At 52.8% G+C, this 16,093-nt stretch overlaps 1 protein-coding gene across 1 annotated transcript; it reads left to right on the top strand.

Moving 5' to 3' along the window:
- Positions 1 to 366: 366 nt before the first annotated feature.
- MRGPRD (MAS related GPR family member D) lies at positions 367 to 1,311 on the top strand. The gene has a single exon (XM_025878670.1). It carries the CDS (start codon positions 367 to 369, stop codon positions 1,309 to 1,311), a length of 945 nt encoding a protein of 314 aa, XP_025734455.1.
- The last annotated feature ends 14,782 nt before the right edge of the window (positions 1,312 to 16,093 follow it).

The following is a 16,093-nucleotide window of genomic DNA, read 5'->3' on the forward strand; positions in this document are numbered from 1 at the left end:
GTTAATTCACAGGATTTGAGCAGTATCAGGGAAATTGATGCAATGAATAGACTTAGGGAAAGCCTTTGATAAAAGTCAATACTTCTTCATGATTAAAAAAAATAAACTCAAAACACAAGAGAAACTCTTACCTTGACAAAGAGTGTCTAGAGCAACTTCAGGTATGTCACGGTGGTGGTGGCAGAGTCAGCGGAGTGGGAGCCAGGGGAGGGGGGAATGGGTCAAGTCTCCTGGCCATGTTTCTTGCAAACAGAACAACACTGGTGAGAGCCCCGAAGCAGGACAAGTTGGGGTGTGGGGCCCCCAGAAGTCCCTTGGGGCCCCAGTAACACAGAACCTCACGCTGGTCCATCTTCCTTCCACAGGATGAACAAGACTGTGTACCACAGCTGGATGAGTAAAATCTCCGAAGACAACCCCCAGGTAGACACACTGGACACAACTCCAGAGGTGCTGAGCTCCCTGGCCACGTTCATCTGTGCGTGCGGCATGATGGGCAATGGCCTGGTGGTCTGGCTGCTGAGCTGCCGGGGTCCAAGGACCCCCTCCTGCATGTACGTCCTCCACCTGGCCGTGGCTGACTTCCTCTTCCTCCTCTGCACGCCCATCACACTCTATCTAGAAACCCCTGTGCTGGCCTACGAGGTGATTACTAGAGTGAAGTTCTTCGCCTACACCGCCAGCCTGAGCCTGCTGACGGCCATCAGCACGCAGCGCTGCCTGTCTGTCCTCTTTCCCGTCTGGTACAAGTGTCATCAGCCCCAGTACCTGTCAGCCGTGGTGTGTGCCCTGCTCTGGGCTCTGTCCCTCCTGATGAACGTGATGGCCTCACTCTTCTGCAGCGAGTCCTGGTACGGCATGCAAAAGCAGTGTTTCACAGTGGACTCCGCCTTCAGCTTCCTCATTATGGGGATCTTCACCCCAGTGATGACCCTGTCCAGCGTGACGCTCTTCGTGCGGGTGCGCAAGAGCTCACGGCAGTGGCGGTGGCGGGCCACGCGGCTGTACGTGGTCATCCTGGCCTCCGTCCTGGTGTTCCTCGTCTGTGCCCTGCCCCTCAGCATCAGCTGGTTCTTCCTCTACTGGCTGGACGTGCCCCAGGAACAGAAGACTCTATTCTACCACGTGGCGTGCCTCTCCTCAGCCCTGAGCAGTAGTGCCAATCCCGTCATCTACTTCATGGTGGGCAGCCAGGGTCGCCGGGGCCTGTGGGAGCCGCTGGGGGCCGTGCTCCACAGGGCGCTGAAGGAGGAGCCTGAGCGGGAGGGGAGGGAGACACCCTCCACCGGCACCAACGAGCTGTGGGCCTGAGACCTGGGGCGCCCCTCAGATCTGTATGCCCGCCCTGCCCGGTGCCTGTCTGGCCTGCTGTTAACAGCCCCCAAGACTTGCCTCTTGCCCTATCGGGGTGCCTTTCTTCTATGCCAAGCCCCCCATGGCTCAGTGTGTCCTGGCGCTCACAAGGGGACTCATGGGAAGACGAAATGCAATTTGTCTGCTCCCGCCTGTCAGAGGGCTCAGGTTCCCTTTGAGGCCTGGCCTGTGGAAGGCTGATTCTCTTCCCAGCCTCTGCAGGTGAGTAGCCTGCTTCCCTTTGAGTGGGAGAGCACCTTCTCTCCCTCCAAGGACATCTTTGTCCTGGAGGCAGGGTGTGGTTCCTGCGACCTGGTGGCCTGGTGCTGCTCCTTGGGCACGTGCTGGTGGCATCAGCTGACCTCCAGGGGGATGCCCCTGGTCTGCCTTCCACCAGGTGTCCTGCTGACCCCCTCCGGGACCTCAGTCCTCGGCCAGCCAACCATGTCCATCACTGACCAAACTCTCCCTGGCGGTAAGCCAGAAACGGCCTCATCCTCCACGTGGCCCAGGCCAGCACCTGAACCCTGGCCTTTGCCTTCAGGTCGCCGTGCACCACCATGCCTCGCAACCATGGTGGGGCTGTTCGCTTTGCTCGGAGAGGCTGCCCTGGAACCAGGAGAGCCCCTGCCTGGTCTCCCTGGAGATGCACAACGGACCTTGATGGGACTGTGCTCAGGAGATGGGGGCAGCCTGGAGGCAGCTTCGTCCCAGAGACCCGTGTGGCTGCCAGAGCAAGCGTCTGTACCCCCACGGATTGCCCCTTCCTCGACTTGATGGAAACACTTCTCCCCTCTAGGCCTGATGCCCAACGAGGGAAAATTTGGGACACACATCAGAATGCCTTGCTCCCCTCACCTCTCTTTTCTTCCCACAGTCTCCTGGGCCTAGAACAAGGCGCCATTAGTTTGAAAATGAGACCTGAATTTAACCAAAAGTAATTCAAGAGGAAGAGATCACTGTGGAATAGAAGAAATCAAGAGCCTGTTGGATTTCTGATAATCCAGTTAATGAAGAGGGATGCATCCCATAACACACTGGGAAATATTTACATTTTGTGCTGATTTCACATCAGCTTAAAATTGTAAATCACCATGGCAGCAAGGGCAGTGGCAACAAAACAGTTAATGAGCGTCATCAATTCGAAGACTCTTTCAGATTAATCGCTGTACAAGAAAACTGGACTTGGGGGCCCCTGGGTGGCTCAGTCAGTTGAGTGTCTGCCTTCAGCTCAGGTCATGATTCCAGGGTCCTGGGATGGAGCCCCACGTCTAGCTCTCTGCTCAGTGGGGGGCCTGCTTCTTCCTCTCCCTCTGCCGCTTGCTCCCCCTACTTGTGCTCACTTACTCTGTCTTTGTCAATTAAATAAAATCTTTAAAAAAAGAAAAAAAAAAAAAACTGGACATGCCCTGAAACCTTTCTATCCAGGTATGAAAAACTAGATAGAGATCTTCCCAGACTTGATCACAGTCCTAAAAATGTGTATGACGTTACGAACATTACCAAGATTGGGTTGCGAAGGGTGTCTTGGCGGCTCAGTCGGTGATGTGTCTGCCTTCAGCTCAGGTCATGATCCCAGGGTCCTGGGATCGAGTCCAGTGTCAGGCTCCCTGCTCAGCGGGGAGCCTGATTCTCCCTCTGCCTCTGCCCCTCCCCTCTGCTCATGCAAGCTCTCTCTCTTTCTCTCTCGCTCTCTCTTAAATAAATAAAATCTTTAAAAAAAAGAATGTTCTGTGACGCTAAGAAATACCTTTCAACTATTAAGAATACAAATCAATTTTTGTTCAGCCATGCTAAATAAAGATTGCATTATCTCTCGGTTCTCTTTTTGGAAAATATTCAAAACTGTTACATATGCAAAAGCTATCGAAAAGTATACAGCAAGAATGGTAGAGAAAATGTTGCAGATGTTTTTCTGTATTTTGCATTATTTGTGGTATTTGTCGCTCCTAAAAATCTACAATTTGCTGTGATTTCTTGTCCCATTCTAAATAAATATTCATCGTTGTAGTTAACTTTGTATTTATGATTTTGTGTTCTTTTTTTAGAGAGCGTCCCCCTCTTGTTGATACGCTTTGGTCCCCACAGAATCTGTCCTTGGATGGAGGACAGAGGAATTCCCTGTCACCTGATCAGGATGATCGACAGGACCCATGAGTGTGACCACAGAGCTACTGCCATAGACATCCATGAGGAGGAGGAGGGTCCCCAGGACCAGGACAGGGGGCTACTTCCAACAGCCCAGGATACCCTGCATGAACAGAATGACAACTCAGATCTCTAATGTCTTGTTTTGAGATTAGGACTGAAATTCAGGGACGCTCTGTGCCAGTGTGGAAAGAAATCTATGAGTATGAGTGTGTCTTCAGAATACAACCTACATTCTCCACAGCTGGCACCAAACCAGTCATTTCCAACTGTTTCATGAATCTGTGATTTTTTTTTTCTCCCCTCTATAGGGCGAACTCCCTGAGAGGAGGGCCTGACTCTTTTCAGCCTCACCAAGGCTAATGGCAAAGACTGAATTCTGTCAAAAAAAAAAAAAAAAAATATATATATATATATATATATATATGACTTCCAAAATGAAAATACTAGTCCATGCATGAGCTGCTACTTTGCTTTATCTATTTTGAGACTATGTTATTAGGAGCATACAAATTTAGGAGCGTTATATCATCCTGGGAAAGGGGAGCTTTGGTGATAAATTATGAAGTTACTGTCATTGATCATAGTCATGTTACTCCTCACAATCTATTTTGTCTGATATTAACTTGGCTTTCTTTGGTTGGCAGTTGCATCTTCTTGCCTTCTTTGATTTTCAACCTTTCCTTTTCAACCTTTCAGATAAGAAAGGAGTTAGATCTGTTAGATCTATCACTTGTAAATAATTGAGAATTGGGTTGAGTTGAATAATCTCCCTTTCTTAAGATACTTAACTTAATTATATCTGCAAAGTCCCTTTCACCATTAAGGTCACTCACATACACATAGGCCTTGGAGATGAGGACACAAACATCCTTGGGGGACAATTATTCTGTCCAACATACTGCAAAATGGCCTACCCAAGAGATAAGACCTACAGACTGTGTGTAGTGTTTTCTCATAGAAACCAATGGTCCCTTCTCTATAAACTGATAGTGAAACCAGTAATCAACTCACCCTGCCCCCCACCCACGGAGTTTTCCATCAGCTCTTACTACTGCACTCTTAAATAAAAATAGAGTCGAAGATTGCCAGAGAAAGTTTAAACATGAAAGACAAGATGCCAAAACAAAATGGAGAAAGGAACTCCGAGGAAACAGACCCATGCAGGGTACTGAAGGAAGAAGCAAAGTGGCAGAAGATAGTGCCTTCCAATGTCAGGTTGAAAACGATCTTCAAGGGGCGCCTGGGTGGCTCAGTCATTAAGTGTCTGCCTTCGGCTCAGGTCATGATCCCAGGGTCCTGGGATCGAGCCCCGCATCGGGCTCCCTGCTCAGCGGGAAGCCTGCTTCTCCTTCCCCTACTCCCCCTGCTTGTGTTCCTGCTCTATCTCTCTCTCTGTCAAATAAATAAACAAAATATTTTAAAAAATTAAAAAAAAAAAACGATCTTCAACCTAGGCTCCAACCATGTCTGAGACTAGATAAAGAAAAGTTAAAAAAAAAAAAAAAGTCTGCCTTCCCTTCACTCTTTCTCAGAAAGCCACTAATAGCAAAAAACAAGAAAGAGGGGTTTTAGTTTTGTGAGAGTGTTTGAGGCTGTGTATAGAAAGTGCACAGAAAATTAAGCAAATGAGAAAAACAAGGCAATTAGTAACTAGTAAAAACAAAGAGTTGTTCAAGAAAGGAAATGTAATCAGCGTTTATTGTATTGATTTCCTCTACCCTGATTTGTCCTCCTGCATGAGCTCATCCAGCCCCATGGCCTAATAGCATTACAGAGCCAGTGACACCCCTGTCCCCGACGGTATCCCATCACCCACCTACCTACTGAGCTTCCAACTTTCATATCAACCTGGCTTCTTAAAAATCTCTCCCTGGATGTCTAATAGGCTCCACACGCTTAACACATCATCAGCAGAGTCCTTGCGGTCCTGTGCAGATCCCGGCTCCAAAACTCCATTCCTCTCCCAGTCTGCTCTATCTCAGGAATTAGAATCCCAACCACCCAGCTGCCTAAGCCAAAAACTGAGGAGGTATCTTAACCCCTCTCTTCAACCCCTCATCTCCCACATCCTTTCAGCAATCCTGTAAGTTCCAACCTCCAAAATATCCTGCATCCGCGCAATTCTCTCCATCAACCCTGCACTCTCTCTGGCCCTGCAGTCTGTTTTCTACAAGCCTGGGGGTCTGCCAAGGACCCTTATACAGGGTGGCTTTAAGCAAAATCCAAGCTCCCTTCTGTGGCCTCTGAGGTAGCGCCCATCTAGACCCTCCAATCACTCTCTGTCACACTCACACTTACCTCCTACTGACTCTTCAGCAGTGTCCATCGGGTTCCTGTCTCAGAGCATTTGCAGTTCCTCTTTTTCCCCCAGTTTGAGAAATAATTGACATACATCACTATATACATTTTTTAAGGCATACAGCATGATGGTTTGATTTACATGTATCATGAAATGATTACCCCAACCAGTTTGGCTAACATTGCAGTCACTCCTCCCTTGACCCAGAATGTCCTTCTGCACGGCTGTGCATGGCTGCCCCTTCTTAACATTCAGATTTCAGTTCCAACATCACCTCCTGGGTGTGTCACCTCCTTGGAGAGGCCTTCCTGGGGCCCCGTGACCTTCCCCTGGCCACTCTCTGAGACGATCTTAGTTCACTGTCCCTCCCCCCACCCCACCCAACATCACTTCCAGAACATGCCAGTCCCGGGAGCTCAGGAACCCTGAATGCTTTGTTCACTCCATGCCCCACTGTACCCCAGAGTTAGATAGCACCTGCCACTTCACAAAATATTTTGAAGAAATAAAGAACCAAAAAAAAAAAAATTGTAAATAATCTTAATCAGGAGTGAGCAAGCTTTTTTCTGTCGAGGACTAAGAGGAGACATTTTAGTCTTTGAGGACATGGTCCCCACACAGCTACTTGACACGGCCATTTCAGCCAGAAGCGGCCACAGACAGCGGTGAACAAATGGGAGTAGCTGTGTGGCACTAAAACTTTACTAACAAACACTGAAATTTGCATTTAATACCAGTATCGTATGTCTTCTTTTGATTTTTTTTTTTTTCCCAACCATTTAAAAAAGTAAAACCCATTCTTAACTTGTGGACCATACAAAAAAGGTGGTGGGCCAGATCCGGCCCGCGTGTTCTATGTGCCAATTCCTGATATAAATAACAAACACTAGGGGAATAGTTTACTAAATTATGGAGAGCCCCACGATGCAATACTATGAGGCTATTTAAAATGAGAGTTGTGACAAACACAAAAAATATGGGAAATGTTTGTGACTCATTCAGTGAGAAATAGCAGAACACACAAGGGTCTGAACAGTTTGATGGCAACTATGCAAAATCATGCGAGCATATGGAGGGTAATCTGCAAAATATTAAAATAGCTGTGTTGAGTTAGCATATCATGAGGAGTTTTTATCATTATTTCTTCACATTTTTTATTTCAAGAAGAACCAATATAATAAGACCCAGCTCCTGTCACAAAATGAAATTTTGGAGGCTGGGGGAAGCAGTGTAGCCAGTGATTAAAATCCTAACTTTTGGCTATAAAGGGATTTGAACCCAGCTCTGGTCCTTAGTCATCCTGGGGCCTTGACTTGGCTAAGCCTCAGCTCCCTCTTCGGGGACTGCTGCGCGCAGGAAGTGGGCACATGCACCCAGCATCTGGTAGGTCCCCAACGTGGGGGCACTCCTGGTATTGCCCATGCAGAGGGGCCTCTCCCACGGGGAGCCCTCCTCTGCACCCCAACTGCAGTGCATGGCGTCCTCCTCAGTCACGGTCCCTCACAGGCACCTTCCAGACGACGGTTTCCTGTGTCTTAGTGGTCAGCAAGTGCTTGGCACGCACCTCCTCAGCTTGCCAACAGCCCAGCCCAGCCGACACAGGCACTGGCCGCACTCCTCACTCAGAGGGAGGCAGCCTCAGAGCCACGGAGCAGAGGCGGGGAGGCTAGACTGACCAGCGGCAGTCAGCAAGTCTCCTCATTGCCCTGTGCCTCGGTTTCCTCACCTGAAAAATGGAGCTAGTGAACACACCTCCCTCACAGAGGAGAGTAAGGGCCAAAGGACATGAGAGTTATAAAGAGCCTGGCTGATACGGCAGCCTGGAAGTCTTGTATGCTTTTCAAGAAGTCCAGAGGAGGGGCGCCTGGGTGGCGCAGTCGGTCAAGCACCCAACTCTTGGTTTCGGTTCAGGCCCTGATCTCAGGGCTGTGAGACTGAGCCGTTCACTGGGCTCTGTGCCCAGCACAGAGTCTGCTTAAGACTGTCTCTCCCTTTCCCTTTGCCCCTCCCCTCCTCTTTAAAATAAATAAACCGATCTAAAACAAAACAAAACAAAACAAAAAAGGAGTCCAGAGGACCCAGACTGACCACCTAAGAGAAGTGAAAACACATTCACATAAAATGTCCACAGTGGCACTGCTCCCAACAGCCAAAAAGTGGAAAAAATCCAAAGCCTACCAACTGAATGGGTAACAATGAATGGAAAGATGAAATGTGATCTAGCCATACAAATGAAATCATATTCAGCCATAAAGAGGAATGAAGTCCTGACACGTGGATGAACCTTGAAAACATTCTGCTAAGTGAAAGCAGCCAGACACAAAAGGCCCACAGAGTGTAGGAGTCCATATACACGAAATGTCCAGAATAGGCAAATCCATATAGACGGAAAGCAGCTCTGTGGGGTCCAGGGGGAGACAGAGGGGTGACTGCTGACGGATACGGGGCTTCCTTCTAGGGTGGTGAGTGTTCTGGAGCAAGAGGGAATAGTTGTACAACATTATGAATGCCACCAAACTGCTCACCTTACAACGGGTAGTTTTATGTTACGTGAATTTTACCTCCGCAGAAAAAGCGGTGCCCAGAGAGCTGGCCTGGGGGTGGGAAGGCAGCTGCAAAGCGCTGTCAAGAGCAAGGCCAGCCGTCCTAACCAGCGCCTCACACAAATATGTACACGGTTCTTCGATCCAATAAATATGCACCGGCACCCCCCCCCCCATGAGGCAGACCCTGGATCAGCGAGAAGAGCTCAGCACTGTCCAGCCGACTTGGGGACCCTGTCCCCAAAGAGGACAAAGAGCTCCCAGAAAGCTCCATTCCCACCGGGGTGCTGCGGCCTCCCCTGCGTCTGTCCCCGGCCCCATGCTGCCCACGGTGAGGCCCGGAGGGACTCCTGCAGAACAGACTGTTGGCAGATGCCACGCAGCCTGACATGACTGGAAAATCCAGAATTCCTCATACGCATACATTCCTGGGTGCGCAGAACTTCTGGGCAGCAAGTGGGAATTAAAAGTGAAAGAAATACATTATTATAAAGAACACTGGGGCTGCCCTTCCTGAGCCACTCGCCCATCGCCTGGGTCCGAAACGTGAAGATCTTCCCTGTCCTCCACGCCCACGGTGGGTCAGCCGGGGAGCTCTGACGACTGGAAGCTGCGAATGTTCTGCAGTTGGGCCCCACCGCCCGGCCCAGCGCCCCTGCAGACCCTTGCCGCCCTCCTGGCAGGCCTTCCTATGCGACTCCAGCCCACCTGCGGCACCTGCTCCTCATGGCCTCCCCGGAGCAACTTTTCTACAATGCAACGGGGGCCTGTCTCCTCCTTCCCGCCACCCCCCTTCACCTCCTCCCACCCGTGTGAGACCCAGAGCCACAGTCGCTGGATGGAGAAGGTGCGAGAGGACCCCAGACCCAGCAGGACTCCCACCTGCCCTTGCTTGTGACCCGTTCCACTGACTGGCCGCAAAACCAGCCAGAAGGAGTCATTCTGTTCCGATGACAAAACCAGTACTCACCATCTGCAAAAACTAGGGAGGCAGAGAAGTACAAACGAGATACTGAGAATCACACCAAATCCCAAAGGCGACAGACATTTACAGTTTGGCCTTATTATGCCTCTTCATCTTTTTTGTGCATAGACAGGTGTTCCAACTAAGTCGGAGACACTGAACATACAGTTTTATATCCACTCTTATCATTAAACACTCACATTTGTGACTGTATGCTGTGATTATAAGACGATTCTACCGGTTGGCTTTACAAAGTATCTACAAAAAGAGGAATTCTTTAATGTCACAGAGGACCTTCTGGGTACAGATGGCGGACTGAACTCCCGCGTCGACTGAGGTCCGCCAGGGTCCGGGGAGGGGGGGATGGGAGATGGTGTGTCCCGCACAGTTTCTAGATGGTGGTGATGGCTGCATGACAGTGGGAATGCACTCAGTGCCACTGAGCTGTGCCTTCTAAAGTGGTTAAAATGGCAAATTTTATGTTATTTTACCACAATTAAAAAAAAAGCAGCAGCAGCAGCAATCAGATCCTCCAACCCCCTCTGCTCCTCAGGGAAGCCTCCTGCCCAGTCTCAGGGGAGACTGTGTGTGCAGGTCCCCCTGTGCAGCGGGGGTGCAGTGGGGCGCCGGGGGTCCCACACAAACACAAGGGCACTCAGCAGAGGCACGAATAGCAGCTGCAGAGATACTGCCGCACCCCGACTCGGCCCCCAGAGCACCGCGGATCCGACAAGTGGGCAAATGTATGTTTACAACCTAATTAGAGGGGCGCCCGGGTGGCTCAGTCAGTTAAGTGTCGCCTTCGGCTCAGGTCATGATCTCAGGGTCCTGGGATCGAGCCCATCAGCCTCCCTGCTCAATGGGGAATCTGCTTCTCCCTCTGCCCTCTGCCCTCTGCCCCTCCCTCCTCCTCCCTCCCCCCTGCTCATGCTCTCTCTCTCTCTCTCTCTCTCTCAAATAAATAAATAAAATCTAAAAAAAATAAAATAAAATAAGAGGAGAGGAATCAGCACAACAGTTGCAGAAAATGTCCCTGGACAGAAGCACGAAGAGGCACCGCCCTAGCCGCGGAGGGATGGCCCCGAGTCGCGCACTCGGCAAGTGTTGCCTGGAAAGCTCCGTGAGGCGGTCCCAGGAAGAGCCGCAGGGGCACCGCGTGTGACCAGACCCCTGCATGGAGGTCTCACCCCACAGGGCTTCCTTGCACCACGTCTGTTCGCTCTGATCACTCCTGCACACCTTAGTCTAGTCCATTCATTTCACTTTTGGTTACAACCCTGGTCACCACCCATCATGCGGACCTCACGGACCGCCACCGGGAAAAGGAAAACAGCACAAAGCTGGTGGCACAGGCAGACACGTACAGGCGGTTGTCATAGAGTTCTGTGTTCCATCCAGCTAACTCCAGAGACCCCACTTGTCTCCAGTATGACCCCTCTGACTGCCTGGTTGAGAATAAAGGCAGGAGGCTGGAAGACCAGGATATCAGCTGGGATCTGGTCAGGAACAAGGGAAGCCACAGTGGGCATCTCAAACCGCGGGACCTGATCTGGAGCACTGAGGTCACAGAGAAAATAAGCACGGGAAGCAGTCACCACCTTGAGCACGAGGAGGACAGGCGGGGACAGAGAGGGTGTCCAGAACTCAGGAGCGCACGGGGCGGGCCCCACAGAACTCCAGGCGGGGGGGGGGGGTGGGGGGGGGGGGAACCAGGTGGCCTCGGGGGCGGGGCAAGAGGCTGGTTGGGGAAGCTGCCACGGGGGGGGGGGGACACCAGGAGGGACAGGCAAGTACAGGACCCCGGTCCCTCCTCCCAACTCCCTGTCCCCCTCTGGAGCGTCAGCCCAGAGTCAGAGAGCAGAGGAGAAAATGTGGATCTGGAGCAGAAGCGTGTGGTGGTAACACCAGCAGCCCTGGGGTGACGAGCACGCAAACCACAAACCGGGTGGCTAAAAACAACAGAAAATTATTCACTCGTGGTTTCCGGAAATCCAAAATCAAGATGTGGGCGCGCTCCTTCCAAAGGCTCTGTGGTGGGGGGGGCGGGGTCCTTCCTGCCTTTTCCAGCTTCTGGGGGCCCAGGCGCTCCCTGGCCTCTGCCTTTGACTTCACACGGTCATCTCCTCCTCTCGTGTGTTTGTTCTCTGGGTGTCTCTTAGAAGGACACCTGTCACTGGATTTAGGGCCCACCGGCCCCCAGGATGATCTCATTCTTAAGATCCTTAACTACCTCTGCAGACCCTCTATCCAAGTAAGTTCACACTCACAGGTTCTGGGTATTAGGACATGGACATATCTTTTGGGGGTCACCATTCAGTCTGCTACTGAGGGGCAGATTCGGACACGGTGAGTTTGAGATGCCTCTTAAATATATCTAAGTGGAGATGTGAGTAGGCGATCACTCAGAGTTGGGGGAAGACGGCAAAGCAGATCATCAGTGGGGAGCCCTCAGTGAGGACCGGGCATTTATAGCCCCGAGGCTGCACGGAGGGGCTCAGGCCCGGTTTGCGGGATACGAGCCTGGGACCGGACTCCGGGGCGCGGGGTTTACTGGGAGAGGCCACTGCGGAGGACAGGGAAGGGAGCAGGGTGGGCTCAGGGCAAGTTAGGCGAAGACACGGTCTTGGCTGGAGACCACTGTCGTTGGCCTGACCCCACGGCGGCTCTGCTTGTCCCACCTGAGGCAAAGGGCTGGACTCTGAAATCTGCCCTGTCCAAATTCCTGAGCCCCAGAACCCACGAGCATGGTAAATGGTTGTTCATACCACAGTTTCGGGTAAGTGTACCATGCAGCCATGGTAACGGGAACAGCCTTTTCTCCTCTGATGAGTCAGGAAGTCCTGCCCCGGCTTCTAATTCCAAAGTGGTTGGAACCTGGCTCCGATCCCGCTTGAGAATCAGCCCTGTCCGTCCCTGTCACCCACAGGAAAGCACCCTGCAGGCCCACGGTGTCCACACCTCTGACTGCCCTGTTGGGTTTCTGGAAAACAGGGATGTTTATCTTTGGAGTGTGGCTCCATGTTTTTAAAACTTTTTCCATTTTGTGTATCACCGCTGAGTGTCAGGTCAGATGGGGGCAGGGGGAGGGGCAGTGCCTCTCAGCATAAACTTGCCCTGTCACCTTGACCTCCTACAAAACGGGCTGCCCTCCATGCTGGGGGCTGGGGGCTAGGGAGCACACCCCCCCCCCCAACCCGGCCGTGGGACCTGAGCGTCCTGCTGCCTAACCGTTCAGGAATGAAGACCACGAGAGCACGACTGTTGTTCTCAAGCAGGCCGTGGCGATTCCTGTCTGGCCCAGAAGACAGCGGCATGTCGGCTCAGTGGAAGGGAGAGGCAGGGTCATTCCCGGCTCCCAGGGCCCTCCCCACTCAGCGACGCACTGGCCACCCGCACGAATGTGTTTTCCCGTACATTCAGAGAGAGAGCCAGCGCACTGGAGGGGGGTTGCTAGGGCTCGGCCCCATAGAGCTCATGGGGAGGGCACGGAGGTGGACAGGGAGGAGCAAGCCAGGAGCTCTGTCCTCTTGACTCGAGGAACGAGTGTAAGAGACATCAGGACGCTCCTTCATTCGCTACAGAGGACGGAGCAGAAATTCCCTGCACAGGGTAGGCTGCGTGATCTCGCCCCGGTACCCCCACCCCTGCCCACAGCCAGGACCACCAGCAGCCCCCGCAGCATCGCTGCGCAAGCTGGACGCTAGCATCCCTTCCTCTGAGTGGCCACAGCCTGAAGGCATGACTCCACGGAGAACTGCAGTCCCAGCTCGCCCCCAAAGCCCACCCCGCACGGCCTGATGCGGGGGTCTGCTTCGGTCCACCCCCCGAGGGCCACGCTGACGCTGAAGGTGCGCGCGCGGAGTGAGGACTAACACGAGCGCGTTACCACCCAGGATGGCCTGGGCACTCTGTGCTCAGTGGAGAACAAGGGACACGAGAAACCCTTCAGGGGGTCTGTTTCTCCAAGTCCTGAAATCCCGGTCTCATTTCACGAAAAAAAACCCAAGCATGGCTGCCCCACAGAAGGAGAGTCACTTCTGATTTGGAGCAGATCCCGAAAACGATGGTTTCCAAATGCTCCCGACCATATATACCCCTATCAACAACATACACATAAACTAAACACCATGACCAAGTGGGATTTTTCCAGGAGTACCAGGTTGGTTTAACATTCAGAAATCAACTAATGAGAGCCACCTGGGTGGCTCAGTCGGTTAAGCATCTGACTTCAGCTCAGTCATGATCTCAGGATCGTGGGATCGAGTCCCGCGTCGGGCTCCCTGCTCAGTGGGGAGCCTGTTCTCCCTCTCCCTCTGCCCCCCACTCGTGCTGTCTCAAAAAAATTAATTAAAAAAAAAAAAACAAGTAAATAACTCAATGCACAAATAAACTCAGCAAACACAGGAGGGAAGGGAACGTGCCGGCCTGATCACTGCAGCCGGGTACGAGGGAGCCGGGCAGGGCGGTGGCCGGCAGAGCCCTCTGCGTCCCCCGATGCTCACTGAGCTGCACGCCTGCAGCGGTGGACTTTATAACCTGGCGATCACACCTCAGGAAAGCTGCACGACGCAGCCACGCACCGGCCGTCGAGGGCAAGGCAGAGAGCCGAGCGGCCAGGCAGCCAGACACAGAAGGGAGCAAAACAACCCTCACACTGGACACCAAGTCCCGGCATAATGACACATCTGCCTGCCCAGATGAGAGGTCTGCTTACTCGTTCCCCTTTTCCTCCAAGCAAAGAAGTTTCCAGACCAAATAAGGCTGCAGCTTTTGCAATGCTCCTGGCACACACCACAGCTCCTTTTAAGTGCCAGGTTATAACTCGGGCCTAAAACGTCCCAAAGCAGCATGGTGCCCGTCAGCCCACTGGTCCCTCCGGGTAACGATCCAAACCACCCGCGTAAACAGAGCGGGGCTGGTCTGGCGGCTGTCCTTGGCCCACCGGCAGGGGGTGAGGGTGAGCCCTGTTAACCCCCAAGGAAGCCTGGCGTGCCCACGCGAAGCTGTACCAGCAACTCCGGCCGGCAGCTGACCGGCTCCTGGGGCCCCAGGCGCCCTCCCCTCGGACTGGAGCAGGAAAGGCTGTGCGTCAAACCCACACAAAGTGCCCCTCCTAACGTCTGCAGTTTCATGGACATTCCCTGAGCACGGAAGCGCCAGGCACGGTTTCGGGGGCCCTATGACCCTAACCTGCACAGCAACGCTGGGAGACAGGTCCTGTTATTTACCCACTTTACAGATGGGGAAATGGAGGCACGAGCCATGCAGCCCATATGGGCTGAACCCTGAATGAAGCCCCAGGGCTGACACGGCCCAAGCTGGGGCTCTCTCCTGTACTATGTTTTCCCCTCACCCCAAAAGAAGAAAAGACAGGGCTCCCCGCTCAGTGCCCACCCGGAAGGGAATCCTCAGCCCCGGGCAGCTCCCCCAGGAAAGGCTGCGGCCTGCAGGCTGCCAGCAAGACCACCCTCACTGCCTGGGAAGATGTTTGGCTTGGCACATTTTTTTCCCCTTTTTTTGGGCTACCCTGTCCGGGCCAAATGTAGGACATTTTTCAAGCAACCAGTTACAAACACTGTCCTAACAAGGTCTCTCTGGGACGAGAAACGGAAACTTTTTGTGTTGCAACCATCAACTTTGACGCATTTTAACGATGCGTCAAAACCAGCCTGCATGGAGGTCGGCGGGGGAGGGGGAAGGCTCCGTGCAGGGGCAGGTGGGCGCGGCGGCCAGCGCAAAGCCCGTGCCGGGCCCTGCCGCAGAGCCTACTAACCCAGACCCAGGGCTTAGAATACACGCAATGCTGCCCACGGATCATCCTGTGGACCTGTCTGCACAGCTGGGGAGGTGCAGACTGTTCTCAACCCCGTCACCAAGGAGCAGACGAGCTCCGGGAGGCGGGCACTGGCTGAAGCCCCGTTCCATGGAGAGAGCATGCCCACGCAGGGCCTTGTGATTCCGGAGGCCTCCCGCCACCCCAGCCCATTCTGCGTTGCCTTCCTTCCCCTACTTCAAGCTCTTCCTGGCAACATGGCCCATGGGAAGAGCACGTGGATGAAGGTACAAGACATGCTCCTCTAACGAGCAGAGGTGTCCTGATTCGATACTGCCCCCATGCTGGGACTGGGTATGCCCACTGGACCAGTAAAGATCATTCTAGCTGCAAGTGACAGAAACCCAAGGCAGACTTTCTTCAGCTAAAAAAAAGGACACTACTTCAGGACACTGGGAAGAAGAGTGTAGGGGTCAAGTGTGGCTGGATCCAGGTGCTCAAACAATGTGATTGTTATTTCCCTACCCCTAGTTTTGGCTGTTTCTGTATTGGCCTCCTTCCCTCCTACAGACAGGCTTCTTCTCCACCAGCCACTCTCAGGAAAAAAAGCCAACATCTTTATATCAGCATCTGTGTGTGGACCCCAGGCTAGAACCTTGATGGGCCCCGTTTGGACTCTGGCCCATCCCTGAACCAGGCCTCGCTGTGGCCAGAGGCTCAGAGCTTATTACCACAAAGACAAGGAGAAAAAGCAAGCAACCTCAGCACGCAAAACGGCTGCCACTGTGTCCCTCAACAATGGTGAATCACTGCTTTGTGTGCACAGATCTCGCTACCTTGCGATCTTGTTTACCACCAGCCACAGGCTGCTGGGGGCAGTGAGAACTGCAGCTAGCCATCCGGGACGCTGCATGGCTCCTGCAGGCAGCAGCACCCCCTGTGCCAACACGAACCAGTGGACTGCGTGTGGCCCTCAAACACACACTGCCATGGGATCCCCACCGCTTCTG

This window comes from Callorhinus ursinus, unplaced genomic scaffold, assembly GCF_003265705.2.
Source record: "Callorhinus ursinus isolate GAN/ISIS: 27379988/994484 unplaced genomic scaffold, GSC_fseal_2.0 scaffold51, whole genome shotgun sequence".
NCBI classification, from domain to species: Eukaryota; Metazoa; Chordata; class Mammalia; order Carnivora; family Otariidae; genus Callorhinus; species Callorhinus ursinus.